The sequence below is a fragment of the Electrophorus electricus genome, chromosome 15 (genome assembly GCF_013358815.1).
Source record: "Electrophorus electricus isolate fEleEle1 chromosome 15, fEleEle1.pri, whole genome shotgun sequence".
Lineage (NCBI taxonomy): Eukaryota > Metazoa > Chordata > Actinopteri > Gymnotiformes > Gymnotidae > Electrophorus > Electrophorus electricus.
The window spans coordinates 18177576-18198948 of record NC_049549.1 but is presented as its reverse complement, the minus strand read 5'-3'; the positions used below and the strand labels follow the sequence as shown (position 1 = coordinate 18198948).

At 43.7% G+C, this 21373-nt stretch overlaps 2 protein-coding genes across 3 annotated transcripts; one reads left to right on the top strand and one right to left on the bottom strand.

Annotated features, from left to right (window-relative positions):
• The first annotated feature begins 219 nt into the window (after positions 1-219).
• p2rx8 (purinergic receptor P2X, ligand-gated ion channel, 8) lies at positions 220-8169 on the top strand. Of its 2 annotated transcripts, XM_027024685.2 has the most exons (13): positions 220-256; positions 3825-4020; positions 4282-4432; positions 4564-4635; positions 5369-5444; positions 5536-5632; positions 5982-6062; positions 6448-6589; positions 6812-6948; positions 7056-7149; positions 7261-7326; positions 7642-7727; positions 7850-8169. In XM_027024685.2, the coding sequence occupies exons 2-13, from the start codon at positions 3845-3847 to the stop codon at positions 8007-8009; spliced, it is 1338 nt and encodes a 445-aa protein (XP_026880486.2). In that variant the 5' UTR covers positions 220-256; positions 3825-3844; the 3' UTR covers positions 8010-8169. The 2 variants fall into 2 exon arrangements, with proteins under 2 accessions (XP_026880486.2, XP_026880485.2); XM_027024684.2 differs by lacking the exon at positions 220-256 and having other exon boundaries at positions 3629-4020.
• Positions 8170-8825: 656 nt separating this feature from the next.
• On the bottom strand, positions 8826-20697 carry fam222bb (family with sequence similarity 222 member Bb). Its single transcript, XM_027024716.2, has 3 exons — positions 20596-20697; positions 17993-18117; positions 8826-13908 (listed from the first exon to the last, which is right to left on the bottom strand). The coding sequence occupies exons 2-3, from the start codon at positions 18069-18071 to the stop codon at positions 12170-12172; spliced, it is 1818 nt and encodes a 605-aa protein (XP_026880517.2). The 5' UTR covers positions 18072-18117; positions 20596-20697; the 3' UTR covers positions 8826-12169.
• Between the last annotated feature and the right edge of the window lie 676 nt (positions 20698-21373).

Sequence of the window (21373 nt, the reverse complement as noted above, 5' to 3'; positions counted from 1 at the left end):
TATACACTTTTCTTTTCTTTTCTTTTCTTTTCTTTTCGTTAAAGTAGTTGTAGTCGTAGTAGTAGCAGAAGAAATGCCAATGTCCTTTAAAAAACAAGTCTTGTAAAATAATAAAATAAAAGTCTTGCCGTTCCAACCTATTATCTACTGTAAACAAGGATATAGCCGATTGATATTACAATTCTGTTTACTCATAATTTAAACCTCTTGAAGAAGATGAGTAGGTGCAGCAGGGAGACGGGAAGTGGTGAAACAGGTGGGTCTTAACTTCCACTGAGGTCAGTATAGGTCAGCTCAGTGTCTGTGGGTCCCTGATGTTTGTGCTGACAGATCCAAGCTTTCAAACTCTCAGCCACGTGGAGGTGATCAGAATATAATCACAGTTATATCCTTGGGACTAAAGTAAGAATAATATGATTTTTAGTACTTACAAAATATGATGGTGGTTGATAATCCAGATTCTAGTAGCCTGTTGAGAGGCTGCTAGTGTGATTGGTGTGTATATCAGTGGGAAACCGATATAGGTTACACAAGGACGAATAACTGAAATGACCAGTGTAATGCAAATTTAAATTTGAATGCTTGTTTGCAAGACAGAGAATACTATACACCTTCCGTAAAATTATTTTTGATGGACAGATATCAATCAATCAATCAATCAAAAGCAAGCAATAAATGATTTTGAAGGAAGGTGACAGAAGATTTTCATTGCAGAGTCATTTCAAAGTAGATGCAACAGAATAGTTTTGTTTTCTTATTCTGTAATTTGTTTATTGATGAGTAATTCTAGCCTCAACTCTTTAAGGTGGCTCCCGATAATTGCTCAGCTCTTCTGTGTAATAAAAGCAGGATTGGTTTGTATTTCACATGGGTGTAGGTTGTTTTCACCTGTTATATAAAGAACATTCTCATGGCTTTGGTGGAGACTAACAAAAATGTCCTTCATAATTGTATAGTAATTCTATATTACTTTTCTTTGTTCATGAGAAATGTGTTTATTCCTACTGCAGATGTTTGTTATTCATAAACTTTACTGGGGTAGGTCAAATGAAAAGAGAATTGCCTGCTTGTATTAGGTAAGGAAGGTGTTTTATGCCATAGTTGTCAGATACTGTGATTGGGACGATACATCTTTTACATTGGGATGGATTTGATCAAAGCTTTGATGGATCTGTATGCCTTGCATAGGACTCTTATGCTTTATCTAGTTCACTAAATACAGGCAGTTAGTTTTTGTTTTAAATGTTGATGTCCCACATGCTCTATCAGACCCTCTGATTTGACACTATATTGATCTGGTGTACCTCAGTAAACACAGCCTATAACAATTTCTGTATTAACCACTTGTAATCTTCTAACCTTTAAGTTTGACAGCATTTTTATGACAGTGTTAGTCTTTATAATTTCCACCACTAGGCGCTTAACTGAACTAGGCGCCAGAGTTTCATGTTAATGTCGTTGATTTTTTTCATACATAGTCATGTATATGTTTGTGACATTGTGGAACTGTTGTTACACAATACAGACATACAAGTATACATTCAGAGTGAAATAAGTAACAGTCTCCTTTTAATGTTATGTCTGAAATTTTAAAATGCTGAACTGTTGGTGTTTTACATCTGTGTCAGGCTTCTACTTCTCCAGTCAGTTTTTTCTTCTGCTTGGAGTCCAGTTCCACCTGCAGACATGAGTACAGTGTTGAGCAATATTTAATAACATCTACTTGAAATGCATATTTAATAGCACTGTGAGTGTTTATGGAACACACGTTAGGATCGCTCTGCTCCACTCTAGCACACAAGGCTTCCACCTCCTCAGTCAGTTGATCGAAGTCAGTCATGAGAAACGTCATTATTAGTAAAAGAGGTCTGACTCTTCCTAGGAACCATCATCTTAAAATTCACATCTGGAGGTTTCATCTTTCTGAAAGAGTTTAGTTACACCTGCAGATATGAATAGAAACCATGTTGAACAGTATTTAAATACATTTAGTTGAAATATGTCTATTATATTTTGATAAATATGTAATTTATAGTTTGTACTGGACTGGAAAGGAAACAAAGATGTAATATGTATCAAGATACTTTTGGGATTAGTAATGTTTTATTTGAAAAACTGAGAATAGATGAAAAGCTAAACTATACCCTTTTTATCATATAGCCTGCAGGCCTAATGACGTTAAAAATCTTTTGTATCACCCCGTGCCCCCAAACTTCAAATGTTCAACATAAATAACAGGACCTGACACACTTAGGTCCCATTCACACTGTGCTATCAGAGTAACAAAGTCCAGTGCATGCAGTAATATTAGCTGATGCTAGCGTTGATTTTGATCTAGCCACAATTCTAATAATAATCAGTGTTACAACTCGGCACGTAAAGTCACTGAACAGTGGACTGTTAATTCTGTATTAAGCAGAATGCAAAAATAAAAACCGTATTTTTTTGCTGTAACTCAACCTTTCAGGAGTCTGCTGCATGTGAGGTGGTGTTCCTTCTCTTAAATCCCTTCTGACCACAGCAAGGGAACAGTAGCTTCAGCTGCATGAACTTGCTTCTCAGAAGGAACAGGTTCCTTACGCCTTGAGCTAAATAAAGAGCTAAATACATGCCAGTAGTTTTAGTAACTTTTAAAACCTGTACTAAAACATATACTAAGGCACGAAGGGATAAATAGGACCATTACCTAGCTGTTGATAGAACAGTTGATCCACGTCCATATTCGTTTGGACATCTTGTCAAAGTTTCCACTGAATCGCTTCCAATTATGGCTGTGTACTAAGGAATGAAGTGGGTGTAGTGAGGCCCCCTTTAAGTAGGAACGTTTGGTGGGGGGAAAGATGTTTTTTAGGATAAATGTAAATTACATCATTTAGAACCCCCCCAACACCGCACCACTCTCAGCTGTGGAATGTAATGAAGTGGTAAGACCCAACATAATAATGGAGAATAATGGAGAATAATGGGAGATAATGGGAGATAATTGAGAAAAAGGTGAGTGGGTGAATGAGTGAGAGAAAGACAGACAGACCTCAAAGCAACCAGGGGAGCGGAGCTGAGATTAAAGACTGTGGTGGTATGTATTCATACGAAACTAAAAGATTTATTTTTATTTAATCACTTTTTAAAAAGTCAATAAAACATTTTTGAGGACCTTCTATTAGATGAATCATGTTTTATTATAATGTCATATGACATATCCTAAAATAATCTAATGTAATATTATTAAATGGGGGTGGGGGTAGAAGGAAGGCTGGGGGTGGGGTGGGGTGGGGGATGATTGACAGCGGTCCATCAATCAATCAAAAACAAGCAATAAATCATTTTTGACGGAAGGTGTATGCCATTCTCTCTCTTCTGCATAAACCAGTTTTCTTTATTTGATTATTTTTGCTCTAATTTATTATCTTCATTTGATCGATATAGTGAAGAATTTGAACAGATACTGTTAGGTGTTTGGTTCACTTTGTATTTATCAACTGCACATCAGAAATGGGATTTTCTAGAGTTTTGATCTATTCAACCCAACCTAACATTTTTGTTGTGTTTTAGAGAAAAACTGGTATCTGGTACAGGAATATCAGGAGTCTGGTACCAAAAGATAACTTTGGAAGCCAAGGGGCTGTCTTCCAGACATAGGCACGCGTGACTCAAGTAGCCTGCGCTATATCGGCCTAATATAGTTTTCTCATACCCGCGTTCTAGGATAATTTAAAGTTGTTGGTTTTTTTACCCTTTGATAATATGAAACATAAGAGCTGGATTTCCTCGAGGGCACCCAGCGTTCCCGATGCTTTGCGATGTAAAGATCCGCGTTTCTGCAGTGTAAGGCAGCCATGCCGGGATGCAGTGCTGTCGGACATCCAGGACTCCTGCAGCAGAAATGGCACCGCTGAGCTGGAAAGATGCACTGCTGTCAGCGTTAGACTACAAGACAGAGAAATATGTCATCGCGAAGGATAAGAAAGTTGGCCTACTGTACAGACTAATCCAGCTGTTTCTAATTGGCTATATTATCGGGTAAGACCCTCTTCGATTCTGTCATTTAGTGCAGTTACCGAAAGCTTAGCCTACGTGATTCATACATTCGTATTTTAATTTGATAAAAGGTTTTACAACTTCAATGTCGAGCTTAGAACGTGATAGTTCAAACCGTGACACTGAATTTGTCGCTAAAAAACACCATCACTGTCTTCTTTTGGCGTAGTTACTTCTGTGTTGACTTGCATTTGAATCAATTTCTGAAATCATTTCTATGTAAATGCAACTATTTTCGTGGAGATGGGTGTTCCTAACGAAAAAAGGCTACCAAGAGACAGAAGAGTCTGTGGAGAGTTCTGTCATCACCAAAGTAAAGGGAGTTGTCTTCACCAACACAACGGCGTCTGGTCCTCGGCTGTGGGGACCAGAAGACTATGTCATCCCACACCAAGTGGGTCCTGGCGTGTGGTCTATGTAGGGGCGTTGGGACATAACATACTGGAATAGGTCGTGATATTCATTTAAAGCATACCAATAGAACAATGGGATATCTTCTAAAACACTTTTCTTTAATTTCTCCAGGGTGAAGGTGTCCTTTTCATAACAACAAACTTTATCGAAACACCAAACCAGAAATTAGGATACTGCGCTGAGGTAGAGCAAATCTTACCTAACAGAATATCAGATACATTTTTATAACTATATACCATTACAACTGAGACAACAGTCTTTCATCTTATTAGCAGAAGTAACACTGAGCATGTTAAAAGCGTTATGGTTGACGTTCTATCGTTGTTTTGCTTTTTGGTAGCCATGGTGATAATTTTAAAACAATGAGGATTTAGGATAACTTCAGATTTTCAGTGAAGGAACCTGTTCTAAAGACGCTATCAGGTAGTGTCACATTTAAGGTTTATCAATAGTTTCTTTTATCTATTCTTTGATCTAAATGACCTTCTATCAATTATGCACATCAGGGTAGGCTTGAGTGTTGAGTGCTGTCCTCAACTGTAACATGACTCTGCAAATGAGGGCACACCTAAATGATTCAGCACATTTAGACTGTAACCCAACATGAGAAGCCAAGCACCTTCAGTAGCACCAGTGTGTGTCAGAGGAGCTGTGGACCATGCTTCATACAGTCACTGTTAGGGAAGGCCAGAGACAGTGACCATATGAGGACGCAGGATATCACAGCCTCATCGTAGCATTCATTAGATCGCTGGCCGCTATGTAAACACTGCCGCTTAACACTCTTCTCACCCTCATCAGGTAGTGAATCCAATAAACCTTGTGGGTGTCTCAGGACAAGGAATGCTTGAGTTATTACTCCTAATGCAGCAGGTTCTGAACCAATCTGCCATTTTAAATGTATTTCCCTTTACAGAGCTTTAGGGTGCCTGATGGCCGTTGTACGGAGAATGGAGACTGTGCAGAGGGAAAGACAGTAGTGGCTGGCAATGGTATAAACCACAACACTGTGTTCATTCACTGCCATGAATGGGCCCATTAATGAGGTACATACAGCGCGTCTGCTGCTCTGGCTCTCCTCAGGAGTCAAGAGTGGACGCTGCTTGAGGAAGGAGCACAACTCCACTGGTACCTGTGAAATATATGCCTGGTGCCCCATCGAGAGGAGCCACCGGCCATGGTAAGGACAGCTTTGCTTCCTACAGTAGTGGCACCTCACCTCTTCCGGAACACAGTGTCTGCTTTGTGAGAAAGCGTCAGCCTTTTGTCCATTAAAATAGCTGCTTGAAATACATTTAATTATTTGTGGACTGAATATTGTTAGTTATGTGCATATTGACACCCACATGACACAGGCACTCCTGTCTGGAGATCGCAATACTCACACTGACCAAACCTCCACGCTGCCTTCCATGAAGAAGTTGCAGGGACACGCTGCTTTGTCATGATAAAGTTCTGAATGGTGGTGTATTATTTCTGTGCTTCTCTGTAATGCACATCTTCAATGAGGCTCTTCCCCCTCTTCTCAGTGTTCCTCTGTTAGGAAAAACTGAAAACTTCACAATTTTCATAAAGAACTTCATCAGATTTCCCAAGTTTGGCTTCTCAAAGTAAGCTTTTGCTTTTGTTTTGCTTATTAACATAATTTTGCCAATGTTGTAGCAATTGGATATAGGTAATTGCATTTTATTAACACAGTAATGTGTAGGAAAATTGCAAAATTCTCCAAAGATTATCTGTTTAAAACACTTACATCCATTGACACAAAAGCAGGTGCCCAAACGTAAAACTTCTTGTCCAATAGGCAGTGCTATTGAGCAATTATAGATCATTACCCAAAGTGTCCTATTCTTCTCGAACCTTGCTGAGTTAACACAGATCTTGGTTGTCAAGGTCCGCAATGCTGTCCCCCAGCCACATTCGTCACTCAGGCGTCATGCTGTACTCTCAGTGTAGCATTCACCGTGTACGCTACCAGAATCATTTCCTCCTCAGATCAAACGTTTTGGAGACACCCAAGGACACGTACCTGAAAAGGTGTTCGTATGATGAGGTCACTGATCCGTACTGCCCTATATTTCGCTTTGGTGACGTTGTCCGTAGAGCTGGACATGATTTCCAAGACATGGCGCTGCTGGCAAGTATTGTCCAACTCACACTGGATGATTTTAAAAAACAAAAAGCATCTAAAAGTTCCTTTAATGAAATGTAAATTCTTCTTGACAAAACAAACACACAAAAAAACAACAATAACAAATAAACCAAAAACAGAATAGATGGCCATCTGTCCTCACGGTTTGGGGGTCAATAGTTCTCTGAGATGAAAGCTGGTTCTAACCGCAGCAGGGTACTTGTGCAGGGCGGGTCGATTGAGGTTCTGATCGAATGGTACTGTGACCTGGACAGAGGCTACTCCGCGTGTCACCCTCGCTACAGTTTCACACGGCTGGACAGCAGTGCAGCGGCCAACGTGGTCTCAGCAGGGTACAACTTCAGGTAGTTCTCCAGACTGTAGACCTGACGTGTAATGCCACAGTGTTGGTTTTTAAAACAGACTTTAAATCCCCTGCAAGCAACTCACCTGCCTTGATGACTGTCCTCAGATACGCCCACTATTTCAAAAGCGCTAGCGGACAGGTCCATAGAACCCTTTATAAGGTGTACGGGATTCGTCTAGACATCTTGGTTTATGGCAAGGTACACCACATTCTTCCAGCACCATCGTCATCCGCGTTTGGGCCCTCGTGGGTGTTGGTTCACAATCTCCCGTCAGGTTCCGGTTATTAACACATGCTATCTGTTTCTCAGGCCGGAAAGTTCAATATAATTCCTACAGTTATTAACTTGGGCTCAGGATTTGCACTAATGGGGGCTGTAAGTATCTGAATCTTTAGGGTTTCTATACACAGGGCAATCTTTCATTACACACTCATAATTTTGCTTTCTTCATAGGATTTCAGTTTCTCATCAGATTTTAAAGAGGTACTTTGAGAGTAAAACATTTAAATTTAAAGAAGCTCCAAAATAATTTGCATAACGTGACTAAAATGGGAAAACCCTGTAACGGACAGTTAAGGTTGCATTTTCCTTACTAAGATTTATTTAAGAATAATGGTGAAGTGTGCAGACGTGGTTATTGAACATTACTGATAACTGTTCCAGCAGGATATTTTCTACTTGTTTCTGCAGGGGGCATTTTTCTGTGACGTGGTACTTTTATATATGATGAAGAAGAGTACCCTGTACAGACAGAGGAAGTTTGAAACAGCAAACAGGTACGCGTTATAAACACATCATACCCACAGTACTAACGCCATTGACTTAATGTGTGTAAGGCTTGGCTAAATTAGCCGTTCACGGGGTCTAGCTGTGAGGACTGATCACGATGTACATGCAGCTCTCTTCGCAGGCATGAGAAGGTCAACAGAGAGGGTATCAACGTATCATGGGAGACCCCGCAACATCCATCGGAGCTGGATCAGCTCCCACAGCCAACACCTGATCAGCCCGCAGCAGAAAATCCCAGGTCTCCCTCGGCAACAGGAAAAGCCATGTGACTGACAAAAAAAAATGGATTATTTGGAAGAGGTGTTGTCATGAGGGACTATTAGTGTAATACCACGACTGTGCACAATGTCCACTGACCAGTTGATCGCTGGTTGTTAGTCATGCAAATACTGTGTTTACTTAAGAGCAATAAAACCTTTAATTGAATGATTTACACTTATTTTAGTATTCATTTGAAGCATTGCTGATGATGCCCCTCACTCAGTGCAGTAGGGCATGTTTGAGTGGATCCGGAACGTCAGTGGCACTGCTAGGATGAAAGTGGGGTTGCCACCCCAGCACATCTCTCCTGCAGTCGTGCTGGGGTCACTGGGGACGTTTTTGGACAAGCTCGGGGCACGCTACACTGCGATGGTAATACACACAGGAATTTAGAACAAATATACAGTGGGCAGTGAGACTGTAGGCATCAAGTACAATGTTAGTCTTAGTGCTGGAAATACATGTTAGTTTTTCACTCTTGTACTAAGATTCTATTTTTCTATTTAAAGTAATTCAAGGGAAGATAAACGGAATGTCTTTAATAGAAATACTGAAAACCATAATGCGTAGATACTTTATTATCCCAACAAGATTCAATGTGGGGTTTGAGAATACTCCTATGAACATAAACTGACCTTTCCTTTAGAACTACTTTGTTTGATATAAGTTCAGCACCTAAGTGTTTTTCGCGAGCGCATCAAAGTGACACACGGTTGAGCACGTGTGAGCAACATCGGACCATGGCCCATCACATGACCCTCCTCTAAAGCTGAGCTGCTCCTGTTTCGCTCTGAATCCTGATAATCATATCAAACACCACGTGCTTTGCAAATGCAAGTCAAACTTTATTTTGGTTACAGGGGAATGTTTGTGCAACATTTTTCCTGGGAAGAGGTGTGGTGGGACGAAAATAAAACCAAACACCCCTCCCAAAAAAACCCAAAAAACAAAAAAACAACCAACGACGGGCATCTGGAATGAGAGATTTCAGTTAAACAGTTACAGGTGCACACTGCTACCATTCAAGTGATATTTTTGTTCTTTGGTGGAACAAGATGAGAGACTTGGCACGACTTCTTGCGGGCTCTCAGCCTTCGGAGCCGCCGCTGAGGATGTTTAAAGGAGAGCTGAGGATTACGTGTCTCATAAGAGATGAAGGACTTTTTACAGCATTTGGCAGAGCGCTCCAAGGGGACCAGAAGCTCCGTGGATCAGATCTCCTCACCCAGACTCAGCAGCAGTGACTCAGACTCCAAACAGATGGTCCACCTGTCATGCCTGTCATGGCACATGCAACGTTTTTCCCAATATCAGTAGTTTTATGTTGCTTGGTCCCCTGTACAGTGCACTGGGTCAATGCAATGTGCACGCATGTTAGCACTTCTCCTCACGCGCACGCACACACACACACACACGTGCACACACACACACACACGCACACGCACACACCTAGAAGACACCAGCCCAGTGGAGGCACTTCACATGGAAAACAGTAACTATTAGAAACAGCAACCTGACTTTGTAGCCTTGAGCTGTAACAAGGCCTGAAATGAAGACTGAACCTAAAGCTGTTTCATCTAATGTCTGCATGCTGAAATGACTTTAGAGATCAGGAGAAGCAGCTTATAGCTGACAGGCAAATACATCAGCTTACTACAGAATTTGTCCATCGACAATGTTGCATTGCAGAAAGGTATTTGATAAATTAGATCTTGCTTCTATCCTTAACATTTAGAAGAAGGCAATTCTCACAATATATGCAGGGAATTCAATAGCAGCTTTTTGAGATAAGTAGAGTAAAAGGATGTGGAGCCTGAGGAGAGTTAGTCTAGTCCACCAGTGCCACCTCCAGCTCCTGCTGTGGTAGGTACCACCTTTCCTCAAGCCAGACTTCATTTGTCGAGCCACAAAGCTTCGTAGGATTCAGCCCACGGCACACCGGACCGCTGGTACTGCCCACCACGGGACGGGACACCGGAGGACTGCGAGCCGTTTTCCTGCCATGGCAAATCCAAGACAGTAGGTTTTGAACCCCAGAATGGAGCAGTCTCGATCATGAACCGAGGGCAAAGAGACAACTGTTACAGCCCTGCACTAAAACACACTCATTTGCTAAATACAAAAATTCTCTATTTGAGAACTTGTCTCTCAAAAAAAAAGATGGGTTTCACATTTAAAAAAAAAGTGAAGTTCAGCATCAACACCACGCTTATAATGAACATCCAAGGCTCTTAATGGGTGACCGGGGGGGCTGAGATAATGGACATCAAACCACACCAGCCACACACAGCGCACAGCTACTGCTTTATCAGTTCCACCAACATCCGTCTGTGTCTCGGACAGTACCTGCACCCGAGGCACCAGCAGACCTGAGAGAGACACCCTCACGGTACAAGGTGATTCCTGCAGAAATGGGGCTGAACTTAAAAAAAGGTCAAAATTAACATTTAGATCAACATGAAATGTATGGCAGTTTGGAATGGCCAATTCGTGTTCCACTGGTAATACAATTTACATACATTTCAGCCATTTTAGGTTTAAAAATAAGGGGGCACCTAAAGACAGGTAGTGAATGTAACAGCCCGGTGAATAACGGCTACAGAAACGACGGCCCTGCTGGAACGGCAGCAAGACGGTTCTGCTGAAGGAGAAAAGACGGAGTTCACCAGACAGATGGAGCGCAGCGCTCAGTTACGGCAGAGGGGCAGGTGCCCCAACCACAGCACAGGTAGCCTCTGCTCTGTCGTTATATTGCCATGTGATTTGCAAGTGAACTAATGCAGCTCAAGGAAGGAATTCCTATGACAAGTGTGCTGGAAACTCACCACAAAACAGGAATGTGATATCATGAAAGCACAGAAACACCTGGTTTCCCTGCACACTCACTGTGCCTGCATGTATGAAATGTGAGGAGGGCCTTATCCTGGATCAGCTCCCTCTATAAACACAGGCATTTTTCAATGGGAAACGGAAGGCAAAAAGACAGATCCTAGATCAGCTTCACATACCCTGAAAAGTCTGAAACCCCTGTAGTGAACAGTATCAAGCCATTACCACCAAGATTAAACATTTCAGAAACTCAAGCAACCGATTCCAAAGGGGCGGGGTGGGGGTTGAAATGCCAAACTGCATCATGTGCTTCTTACGCAGTGCTGTCCTGAAACCCTCCCCGCGTCTCCAGTGCTGTCCTGAAACCCTCCCCGCGTCTCCAGTGCTGTCCTGAAACCCTCCCCGCGTCTCCAGTGCTGTCCTGAAACCCTCCCCGCGTCTCCAGTGCTGTCCTGAAACCCTCCCCGCGTCTCCAGTGCTCTGCAGATTAACCACAGAGATTCATTTTATGGCATACTCAGGTAAGTCCATCAGCAAGCGCAGAGACAACATCGCAGGCCAACAGAATGGAAGAGTAAACATTTCACACAGACAGTCTCACAGCTGATTAATGAGCCAATCAAAGGCTTGAGCTGAACTCATGCACGGCAGCCCCCAGAAACAGTCTCGTCATAGGTGCATATCCCAGGGTCAATTTGCACTGACTCAAAGTTACAAGCGCAAATTAACATGTAAACATTGACAGGAAAATTCTGACTGCTGTGTCAGTAAAGTCAAAGCAGGACACAGCAGATGATGTTTCACATTTCAGAAACTGGGCACCCTAGAATCTCTTCAGTTTACTGCCAGCATGGCCTTGTGGGTAATTAGCACTTCTTTAATAATAATAACAATAATAATAATTAAAAACAAGTAAACTGTACTAAACTAAAACAGAAGAGCCTCTGTAGTGCCTTGGTGTAAAACTATATGTGTGTATATGATGAGAACGTGTATTTTTTGTAGGTCAACTGAGCAAGTCAAGATGACGAAGTTTAGCTGTTTCACCAGCGGTGATAGCGTCATTATGGATAGGTTTCCTCGAGAAGCAAAGAGTTACCAAGCCCAGAAATTGATAGTGCCGTGCCCCCGCCTTCAACTAATCTACACACACAGAATGGGCAAGTAGCCACGTAGCTAAACAGAACGTTTTCATGGTCCGAAAAAGGAAAAAAATTAAATTAAATCTTGTGGAAAACATTCAGCAGATCGATTAAACTGGAAACAAAAGCAGTAGGTTGTGGGGCAGGTTCCTTATGCCGAGTGGAACAGCAGACGCTTTCCAGTCTGAGGAGGATGCTCATCTGTATCCTGGGTGATGGACATGGACGTTCTGAGTGTTCCCTGAAGCCATCTTTCCCATCATGCCCCCACTCTGTTCACGGAAGCACGCTGCCTGCAAATCTCCGCCCATGTACTCCACGGGCTGCATCAGGTTCGTGTGCGCTCCGCCGGCTCCGGTCCTGTACTGGATGCCGGGGGTGCAGTCCATGGAAACCCCTGAGAGCCCCCCATGGAAGGCCATGGCCAGGTCCTGAGAGCCTGAGCTGTCACTGTTTGGTGTGGGCAGGACGCCGTTCCACGGAGGTGGCACGAATTGACCGTTGATGTAGCTCACGGCCCCCGGCATGGCGCTGACTGGGGGAGACGGCGTGGGCTTGTCTACGAGGGGCTTCAGCCCAGATGGCCGGCCGACGCACAGGTCCTGCGGGTAGCTCACACTCGTAGCGGAGAATCCGGGCCTGGCGGCTCCGTCTCGGATCGGATGGCTCTTGGCAGGGTGGGGTCCATCTGCGAGTGGATGGAGGTGCCCCAGCCGCTGCTGGGTCCAGTGGGGCATCTGTGCCTGCTGGGGTAGCTGGGTCTGGGCCAGGTGAGGGTGGGCCTGGCGCTTCATGTCGTGATAGGCAGGCATCTGGTTCACAGCACCCATATTGGGCAGCGTCATAAGGGGGGCGGGGGCGAGGGCGCAGGAGGGCAGTGGGCCCAGGACGGGGTTGTGGGAGCACACGCGCGAGCTGGCGCTGAGCAGCTGGCTGCGGCTAATGGGGCTGGGGTTGGCGATCTGGCCCTCGCACACCGAGGTAGCGCTGGAGCTGGCGCGCGCCTGGCAGAACCGGCTGATCTGGTGGACGATGCTGCTCAGGTCTCCGGGCCGGTTCTGGTGCAGGCTGGCCGCCATGGACAGCGGAATGGTCGAGGTAGACACGGTCACGTTGGGGGGGGCGTCGGCGTCGGGGAGCTTGCAAGGAGCCTGTGTGCCTGGCGGGGGCCGAAGGGGCTGCATGAGGTCTCCGGGGGCCGGGGGGCCGGCGCCGGCAGCCTGAGGAAGGGGCCGAGACCGGAGGAAGCCCTGGGTCGGCTGCAGGCAAGCCGGCCGGGTCGTCTCGGCCGGGTGCCGGAGGCGCGGCGGATCCGGCCGGTGCTGCTGCTGCTGCTGCTGCGCAAGGGCGTGCGGGTGGACGAGAGCGAGGTGAGGGGCGGGGGCCGGGTCGGCCGGGCCCGGCCCAACAGTCTGCTGCTGACCCAGGCTTTGTTGCCCTTGCAGTCCGGGAGGACGAGATAGGGCTTTGGGCTGCTGCATGGCAGGGGGATGAGGGGGCAGCCCCTGCTGGGCCTGTAGAAGGGGGGCGCGGGGCAGGTTCTTCTGGACCAGCAGCTGCGTCTGCGCACGGGGAACAGTCTGAGACATGGCTAAAGTGCTCGGAGTGCCATAGGGGCCGCCTTGCGGGTTCATGACGACGGCGGGGACGAAGCGTGCCCGACTGCCGTCAAACTCCTTGAGGATCCCTTTGCCGGGAGCCTTGACTACAGCCAGGAGGCCGTTGGCAGTGCTGACCTGAGACGGGTAGGGGCTATAACGCTCGCTGGACGTGTCGAGGCCGTTCACCGTGCGCCTGACGTGTTTCCTTTGAGGTACTTTCACACTACTGGGGAAGATTTTTATAGTCAGTGGTTTATTGGCAACTTTCTTAGCATAGGCATCTAATTCGGCTGGGGTCGGATACTGTGCAGATCTCATCTCCTGCGTAGCGTCCCCTGAGAAAGAGAGGAAAACGTCCATCACCGGGAAAGTGGAGCACACGTGACAACCAGAAGCGGCGCAAATGCAAACACCCGGTAAAAATATCTGTGCTTAAAAATACCGCGTTCAAAACATTTTATAAAAATATGGCCCACATATTTTCCTGAAACCTGTGATGTACTCTCCAGAGACAACATAATTTGTTTTTTAAGTTGTATATAAAGAGTGGGGGTTTCTGGCTCTACTCCATAATATCTACCACGCCTCTACCTCGACTCCATGTTTTCTGAAGAAAAGGGGTTTTTACCTTTTTTCCCCCCCAAGAAAACAAGTCCAAAGTCCTGGCTAAGAACATGCAGATGTTCAAACTGTTCTTATAGAAGTAGGCCATCACAGTGCTAAAACAGAGAATTAGGCCTAACCATATCAAAACTGCAGGTAGACCTGCACCATTTTTAATACTACTCCTTATAATGACAGTGTAAAAATACTATCTTGTAATTATGTCAACATAATATTTAATACATCGTTGCTGTTTTCAGGCAATGCAATTTAATTTGGCATAGCTCATAGTTTTCATTGGGCTGAGATTTTCATGGTTAGACACTCCCAGCTCTGAGGTCTATTTCCTAGTCAGCAACATACTGAAATAACGTCTCCAGTTCTGTCTTTTTGTCATTTTTTTGGGGGGGGATGGACACTGAAAAAAAACAAACCAAACACTGAACCAGTATATAAAAAATAAAAATGAAAAACATTCCTGTGCCAACACAAACGCTCTGAAACTCTCTCTCACACACACACACAGCTAAGTGTGCCATGCCAACACTCCTGCCTAAGTAACTGATATCACTTATGTTCCATGTAAGTATAACCCTTCAACCCTAGTTTAAAGAAGGCTTGTGTAAGGGGAGCCAAGACAGCACATGCTTATAAGTTAATGGCGTGGAAAGTCTTAAGAGCTCCTGTCTGCAGCAGTGGGTGTGGGGCGCGGCACCAACCGCTACACCTACGCTCCACCTTCCATCCTGTTGAGAAACTAGCCAAACACACCTGGAACCAAATCATCTCTCAAAGTGCATAATTCAGGCTCCAGTCACACTCACCTAGCAACGACAAAAATGACTCACCACCAAAAGGAAAAATAACGGCTACCATTTCATGAAACATACAGAATTTGACATTGAACGCAATGGGAATCGAGCCTCCTATAGTTTGTCTAATGGGAGCTCCGCCCCCCACCTCAGATCGGAGATTTCAAACCTTACGATGGCCAACATAAACGCATAGCAGAGCAGTTGAACATGTGTACACAAGTCATATTTCAACTACACATATTTGAACAATGCATGCAAGACGAAATAAAAGTGTTCAGTAAACCTTTGCTTTTAAGCTTGGCGATTAATTTAAGTGTTTTACAAATAATTATACATACATATTGTATACACATACATACAGTGGTGTGAAAAAGTGTTTGCCCCCTTCCTGATACCTTATTTCTTTTGCATGTTTGTCACACTTAAATGTTTCTGATCATCAAATAAATTGAAATATTAGACAAAGATAACAAGTGAACACAAAATGCAGTTTTTAAATGAAGGTTCTTAAATGAAGGTTTTTATTATTAATGGAAAACACGTTCAAACCTACATGGCCCTATGTGAAAACCTACATGCCCCCCCCCCCCGTTAAAACAAATTAACTGTGGTATATCACATCTTTGGAAAGCTGAGTTCAATTTTTTTTAGCCACACCCAGGCCTGATTAAGTGTTTCTTGACTGAGAACAGGTGTGGCAGTAAATGGGACCAGCCTGACAAAGTGAAGCAGATCAAAATATCTTCAAAAGCTAGACAGCATGCTACGATACAAATAAATTCAGGAACAAATGAGATACAAAGTAATTGAAATCTATCAGTCTGGAGAAAGGTTATAAAGCCATTTCTGAAGCTTTGGGACTCCAGCAAACCACAGTGAGAGCCATTAATCACAAATGGCAAAAATATGGAACAGTGGTGAACCTTCCTAGGAGTGCCTGGCCGACCAAAATTACCCCAAGAGCACAGCGATGGCTCATCCAAGAGGTCATAAAAGACCCCACAACATCCAAAGAACTGCAGGCCTCACTTGCCTCAGTTAAGCTCAGTGTTCATGACTCCATCATAAGAAAGAGACTGGGCAAAAATGGCCTGCATGGCAGAGATCCAAGACGAAAACCACTGCTGAGCAAAAAGAAGGCTCAGCTCAATTTTGCCAGAAAACATCTTGATTTCCAAGGCTTTTGTGAAAATACTCTGTGGACTGACGAGACAAAGTTGAACTTTTTGGAAGGTGTATGTCCCATTACATCTGGCCTAAAAGTAACAGCATTTCAGAACAGGAACATCATATCAACAGTGAAATATGGTGGTGATGGTCTGGGGCTGTTTTGCTGCTTCAGGACCCAGAAGACTTGCTGTGGTAAATGAAACCATGAATTCTGCTGTCTACCAAAAAATCCTGAAGGAGAATGTCTGGACATCTGTTTGTGACCTCAAGCTGAAGTGCTCTTGGGTTCTACAGCAGGACAATGATGCAAAACACACCAGCAAGTCCACCTCTGAATGGCTTAAGAAAAACAAAATGAAGACTTGAGTTGCCTAGTCAAAGTCCTGACCTGAAGCCGATTGAGATGCTGTGGCATGACCTTTTAAAAAGGCGGTTCATGCTCAAACACTCCAATGTGGCCGAATTACAACAATTCTGCAAAGATGAATGGGCCACAACAGCGCTGTAAAAGACTCAGTGCCAGTTATCGCAAACGCTTGATTGCAGTTGTTGCTGCTAAGGGTGACCCAACCAGTTATTAGGGTTAGGGGCAGTCACTTTTTCACACAGAGCCATGTAGGTTTGGACTCTTTTTCCCCTTAATAATAAAAACTTTCATTTAAAAACTGCATTTTGTGTTTACTTGTGTTATCTGTCCAATATTAAAATTAGTTTGATGAGCTGAAACATTTAAGTGTGACAAACATGCGAAATAAAGATATGAGGAAGGGGGCAAACAGTTTCACACCACCGCATTTGATGCCTGCATTTTGCCATCTACAGCCGGTTACTACTGTGAACGTTTGTTTGCTGTTTTGTTTGTTTTTATTTGCTATCTTACAGCAAAACTATTTTTACTGCACAGCTGATGATGGGACCTCTGTTTTAAAACATCCTGTTTCTCTGGAATCTTTGTGTACTTCACTGCCTATTGAATATTTCTACATTACACTGCAGTGTGTGCGTGTTACACACACTCTTTCCATGGACCTTCTACTTCTATGCATCATGTCCTGCTGTCCAGATTTCTTTATCTCAGCACAATGCTGCTCCAGGCTACATGTAATCTCTGAGTCATTTAAACACTGATGTTTCTATACATGGTTTCCTATTTTGTGTGTGCCTGTGACCATATGTGTAACAGGCAGTTTTAGTAAGTGATATAGCAATAACAATGACAAACTTTTAAAAATAGTATTTAGGACAATGTTTTTTTTCTTTAGTTTGCTAAGAAATTGGACCTGATGCAACAACAACACAGCAGCATCACATTTTTAAAAAAGGCTTTGCACAAATTAATAAAACAGAAAACTGTCAAAGGGCCAATCGGATGTGACCCTCAGCTACTTATTATGCAGTTTTATTTAATAGCTCCAACAGTTTGTTGCATACAGTGTGCTTTTATTTTTTATAAATACACAGATCACTCCACTAGTACACTTGATCCAATAAGAACAGCATACTGTCTCAGGCTAATGATAACATCATGTTGTCCACCAAAACTTTGCAGTCATTTTTGCTGGGCAAACTAGCAGTCACACAGCCCACCACACAACAGTAGCTCAGTGGTTAAGATACTTGACATGTAATTGGAAGATTTCCAGTTCAAGCCCCACCACTGCCAATTAACCCTCAGCTCCTAAAGTTGTATTCAGTCTTAACTAAGTCGCTCTGCACAAAAGCATCAGCTAAATGCTGTGAATGTAAAATATTACTGATGGCGTAGACAGTGGCGTTGGTGAGCACCCACGCCGGGTTGGTGCTCAGTGTTCAGAGGGAGATGAGAACTTACATTTGTGAAGTCCAGTGTTCATCTGCGGGTGGATGGGAAGCGCGAAGAACGGGGCAGATACCGGCAGGCAGGCCAGCATGTCAAAGAGGACCTAACGCAACACCGGACGAGCATCCCTCATCACACTGCACGGGGACACACAAGCAGAACACCCATTCAGTTACTGTGCCTCCCAACTGCAGATGTAGCAGCAAGCCCATTTTTACGTAAATGATTTTAGCCCTTAACTAAAATAGCATATAGTGGGTTTAATATTTGAGAATGTCTGTGACTAATGCGGTTAAGTTGACTCCAGAATCCAGTACGGTTGTCTGTGGTATCCCCTAACAGCAGGAAACATCTGAAGCACTGTCAAAAGCCACAGTATCAGACCACAGTACTTAAAATGGTCTCTCTGCAAAACCACATATGGACTACAAAACTCTCACCCTGGCGACTCCTGGAAATAGAGGCTTGGAGAAATTGAGAACAAACCCCCCCCAACCTGACATCGGATATGGGCAAATATAAGGCATGAAGTATATATGAAACGTAGGTTTGTAAGAGCCTTCTGTCCTGTCTAGTGCTCAAACTAACAAGATTCAGAGTCAGCTGGGGAACCTGGCCAACTGACTGCCCAGCCTCCATTTCACCTGATCATCAATCAAAAGCAGAAACAAAAGAACTCTTGCCTCACTGTAGAAGCCCTTTATTTAAATATCACGCATTCACCCATGACCTTTCTAAATAGCTCTCTGAAACAGCTGGTGTCGGGGTCTACAGTGCACACCCTGCAGTTTGAGTGTCAGGCGTACGACGCAAACACATTCTCCAGTCTGCCTGGCAGGTGCCCAGGGCACGGCAGGAGATGCGTGAGCAGAAACACGGGCCACGGGCTATCCAGTTGACTCCTCTGCCCTGGGGTACGCAGGTGTCAGCAAATACAGTCAAGACGCAGCCTTGACATACTCGTCCTAGCCTCCATTTTACACTGAAGAGATTCATCTTCCAAGAACGCGTTTAGGGTGTCCTGGCAGGCCCAGGCCATCATCGTCACTGTTAGAAGGACATCACCCACTTACAGCTAGCTGGTACATACAGACACATTTATTCAAGGCCACGCACAGGGCTAATATCATCTAAAACAGGGTTAAAGCTTTATGAGAGCCATTAACAACAGGAATCATATACTTACCAAACTAGCTACCATACAATTTACCTTTGTAAACTCAAACTAAGCAATGGTGTATTTTAAATAAAAATACATGGCCAGTAATTATCCAAATGACCTATCCATAAATGACTAGATAGCTATCGACAACAACGAATGCAAAGTTATAACTGCCTATGTCTATAAAGATTAAGTACAATGTAGGTTAACCCAGCTAGGCCAGCATAACACATACACAAAGTGGAAAATAAATAACCTAGCTAGCGGTTTGACAAATCGTAAATTGTCATTGCCTAGCAATCCATCCAAATATCCATTAGAGACTGTTTAAATATTAGGCTTATATGGAAAGTTTGGCAGTGCACACCTAACTGTCATTAAGACAACACTATAAGCTTGCTAACAAACTGGATAGGTGTGAAACCAGGATAAGGGTTCAAGAGAGAAAACTGGTCAGCACCACATATCTAACTACAGCTACTACCACTACAGCCCCACATATCTAACTACAGCTGTTACCACTACAGCCCCACATATCTAACTACAGCTACGACCACTACAGCCCCACATATCTAACTACAGCTATGACCACTACAGCCCCACATATCTAACTACAGCTACTACCACTACAGCCCCACATATCTAACTACAGCTACTACCACTACAGCCCCACATATCTAACTACAGCTACTACCACTACAGCCCCACATATCTAACTACAGCTACTACCACTACAGCCCCACATATCTAACTACAGCTGTTACCACTACAGCCCCACATATCTAACTACAGCTGTTACCACTACAGCCCCACATATCTAACTACAGCTGTTACCACTACAGCCCCACATATCTAACTACAGCTGTTACCACTACAGCCCCACATATCTAACTACAGCTGTTACCACTACAGCCCCACATATCTAACTACAGCTGTTACCACTACAGCCCCACATATCTAACTACAGCTGTTACCACTACAGCCCCACATATCTAACTACAGCTGTTACCACTACAGCCCCACATATCTAACTACAGCCCCACATATCTAACTACAGCTGTTACCACTACAGCCCCACATATCTAACTACAGCTACTACACTACAGCCCCACATATCTAACTACAGCTACTACACTACAGCCCCACATATCTAACTACAGCTATTAAGACTACAGCCCCACATATCTAACTACAGCTATTACCACTACAGCCCCACATATCTAACTACAGCTATTACCACTACAGCCCCACATATCTAACTACAGCCATTACAACCAGCTAACCCAGCTAACTCTCTAGCTAACCCAGCTAACTCTCTAGCTAACCCAGCTAACGCTGGTTAACCTAATCCACTCTTCTTTGTGCTACCCTCAGCTGGCTCAGTACTCAACACTGACGGCTAAAATGCATTTTCAGCTAATGAAAATATAACTACGAATAAGACAGAACTTACTGTCTATCTTAGCACAGGAGGCCGGTGTCTTAAATCACCATTTTGACGGTTTCTCCAACACCAGGACGGTCGCCTCGGTGAAGCGGTTAGTCACTGACTGCAGCCTAGCCACACGCATGCGCACACACGTCTCCATGCATCTTCTTCATTGAGGTCAGATTAATAAAGATTTACATGTGCAGCGCCACCTTTTGGGTCGGGGCAGAATATGGGCCAACTAAAAAGCGATTTATTGTCCTATACCTACGTTTCTACGTAAAAAAGCACATTTTTATGCGCCTAAAATGTCTCTAGATTTTTTTTCTAAACCTGCACCCCCCCCCCCCTTGTGTAGAGTTGTACGTTTAATACAAAGATATATATTTATATACTTTGTATATTTCTATGTATTATTATTTAAGAATACATAGAACATATTTACATTTAACTTTTAACATATGTATACATTTCAATTTAACATACAAATACATTTTTTACATATTTGTATGGATTCTTATTTAAGAACAGTAAAGCGTGTAACTAATGTTTACTATAGGAGAATAAAATCTGTTTTTTAATGGGCTGTTTAGTCGAGATCCATGAATGTACGTTATGTTATCGTGAATTAACCTAAACCTATAGCTCTGTCATATAGAGGAGAAAGGGTCTTTAGTCTGCTTTCACAAGAATAACAATATAATAATCACTCGTTATTCTTCACAAAAAGTAGTTGTTTTAGCGGAAATTCTAGACAGTGTCTAAAACCACGCAGTTCCAAGGTAACATGTCTCATCTGAAG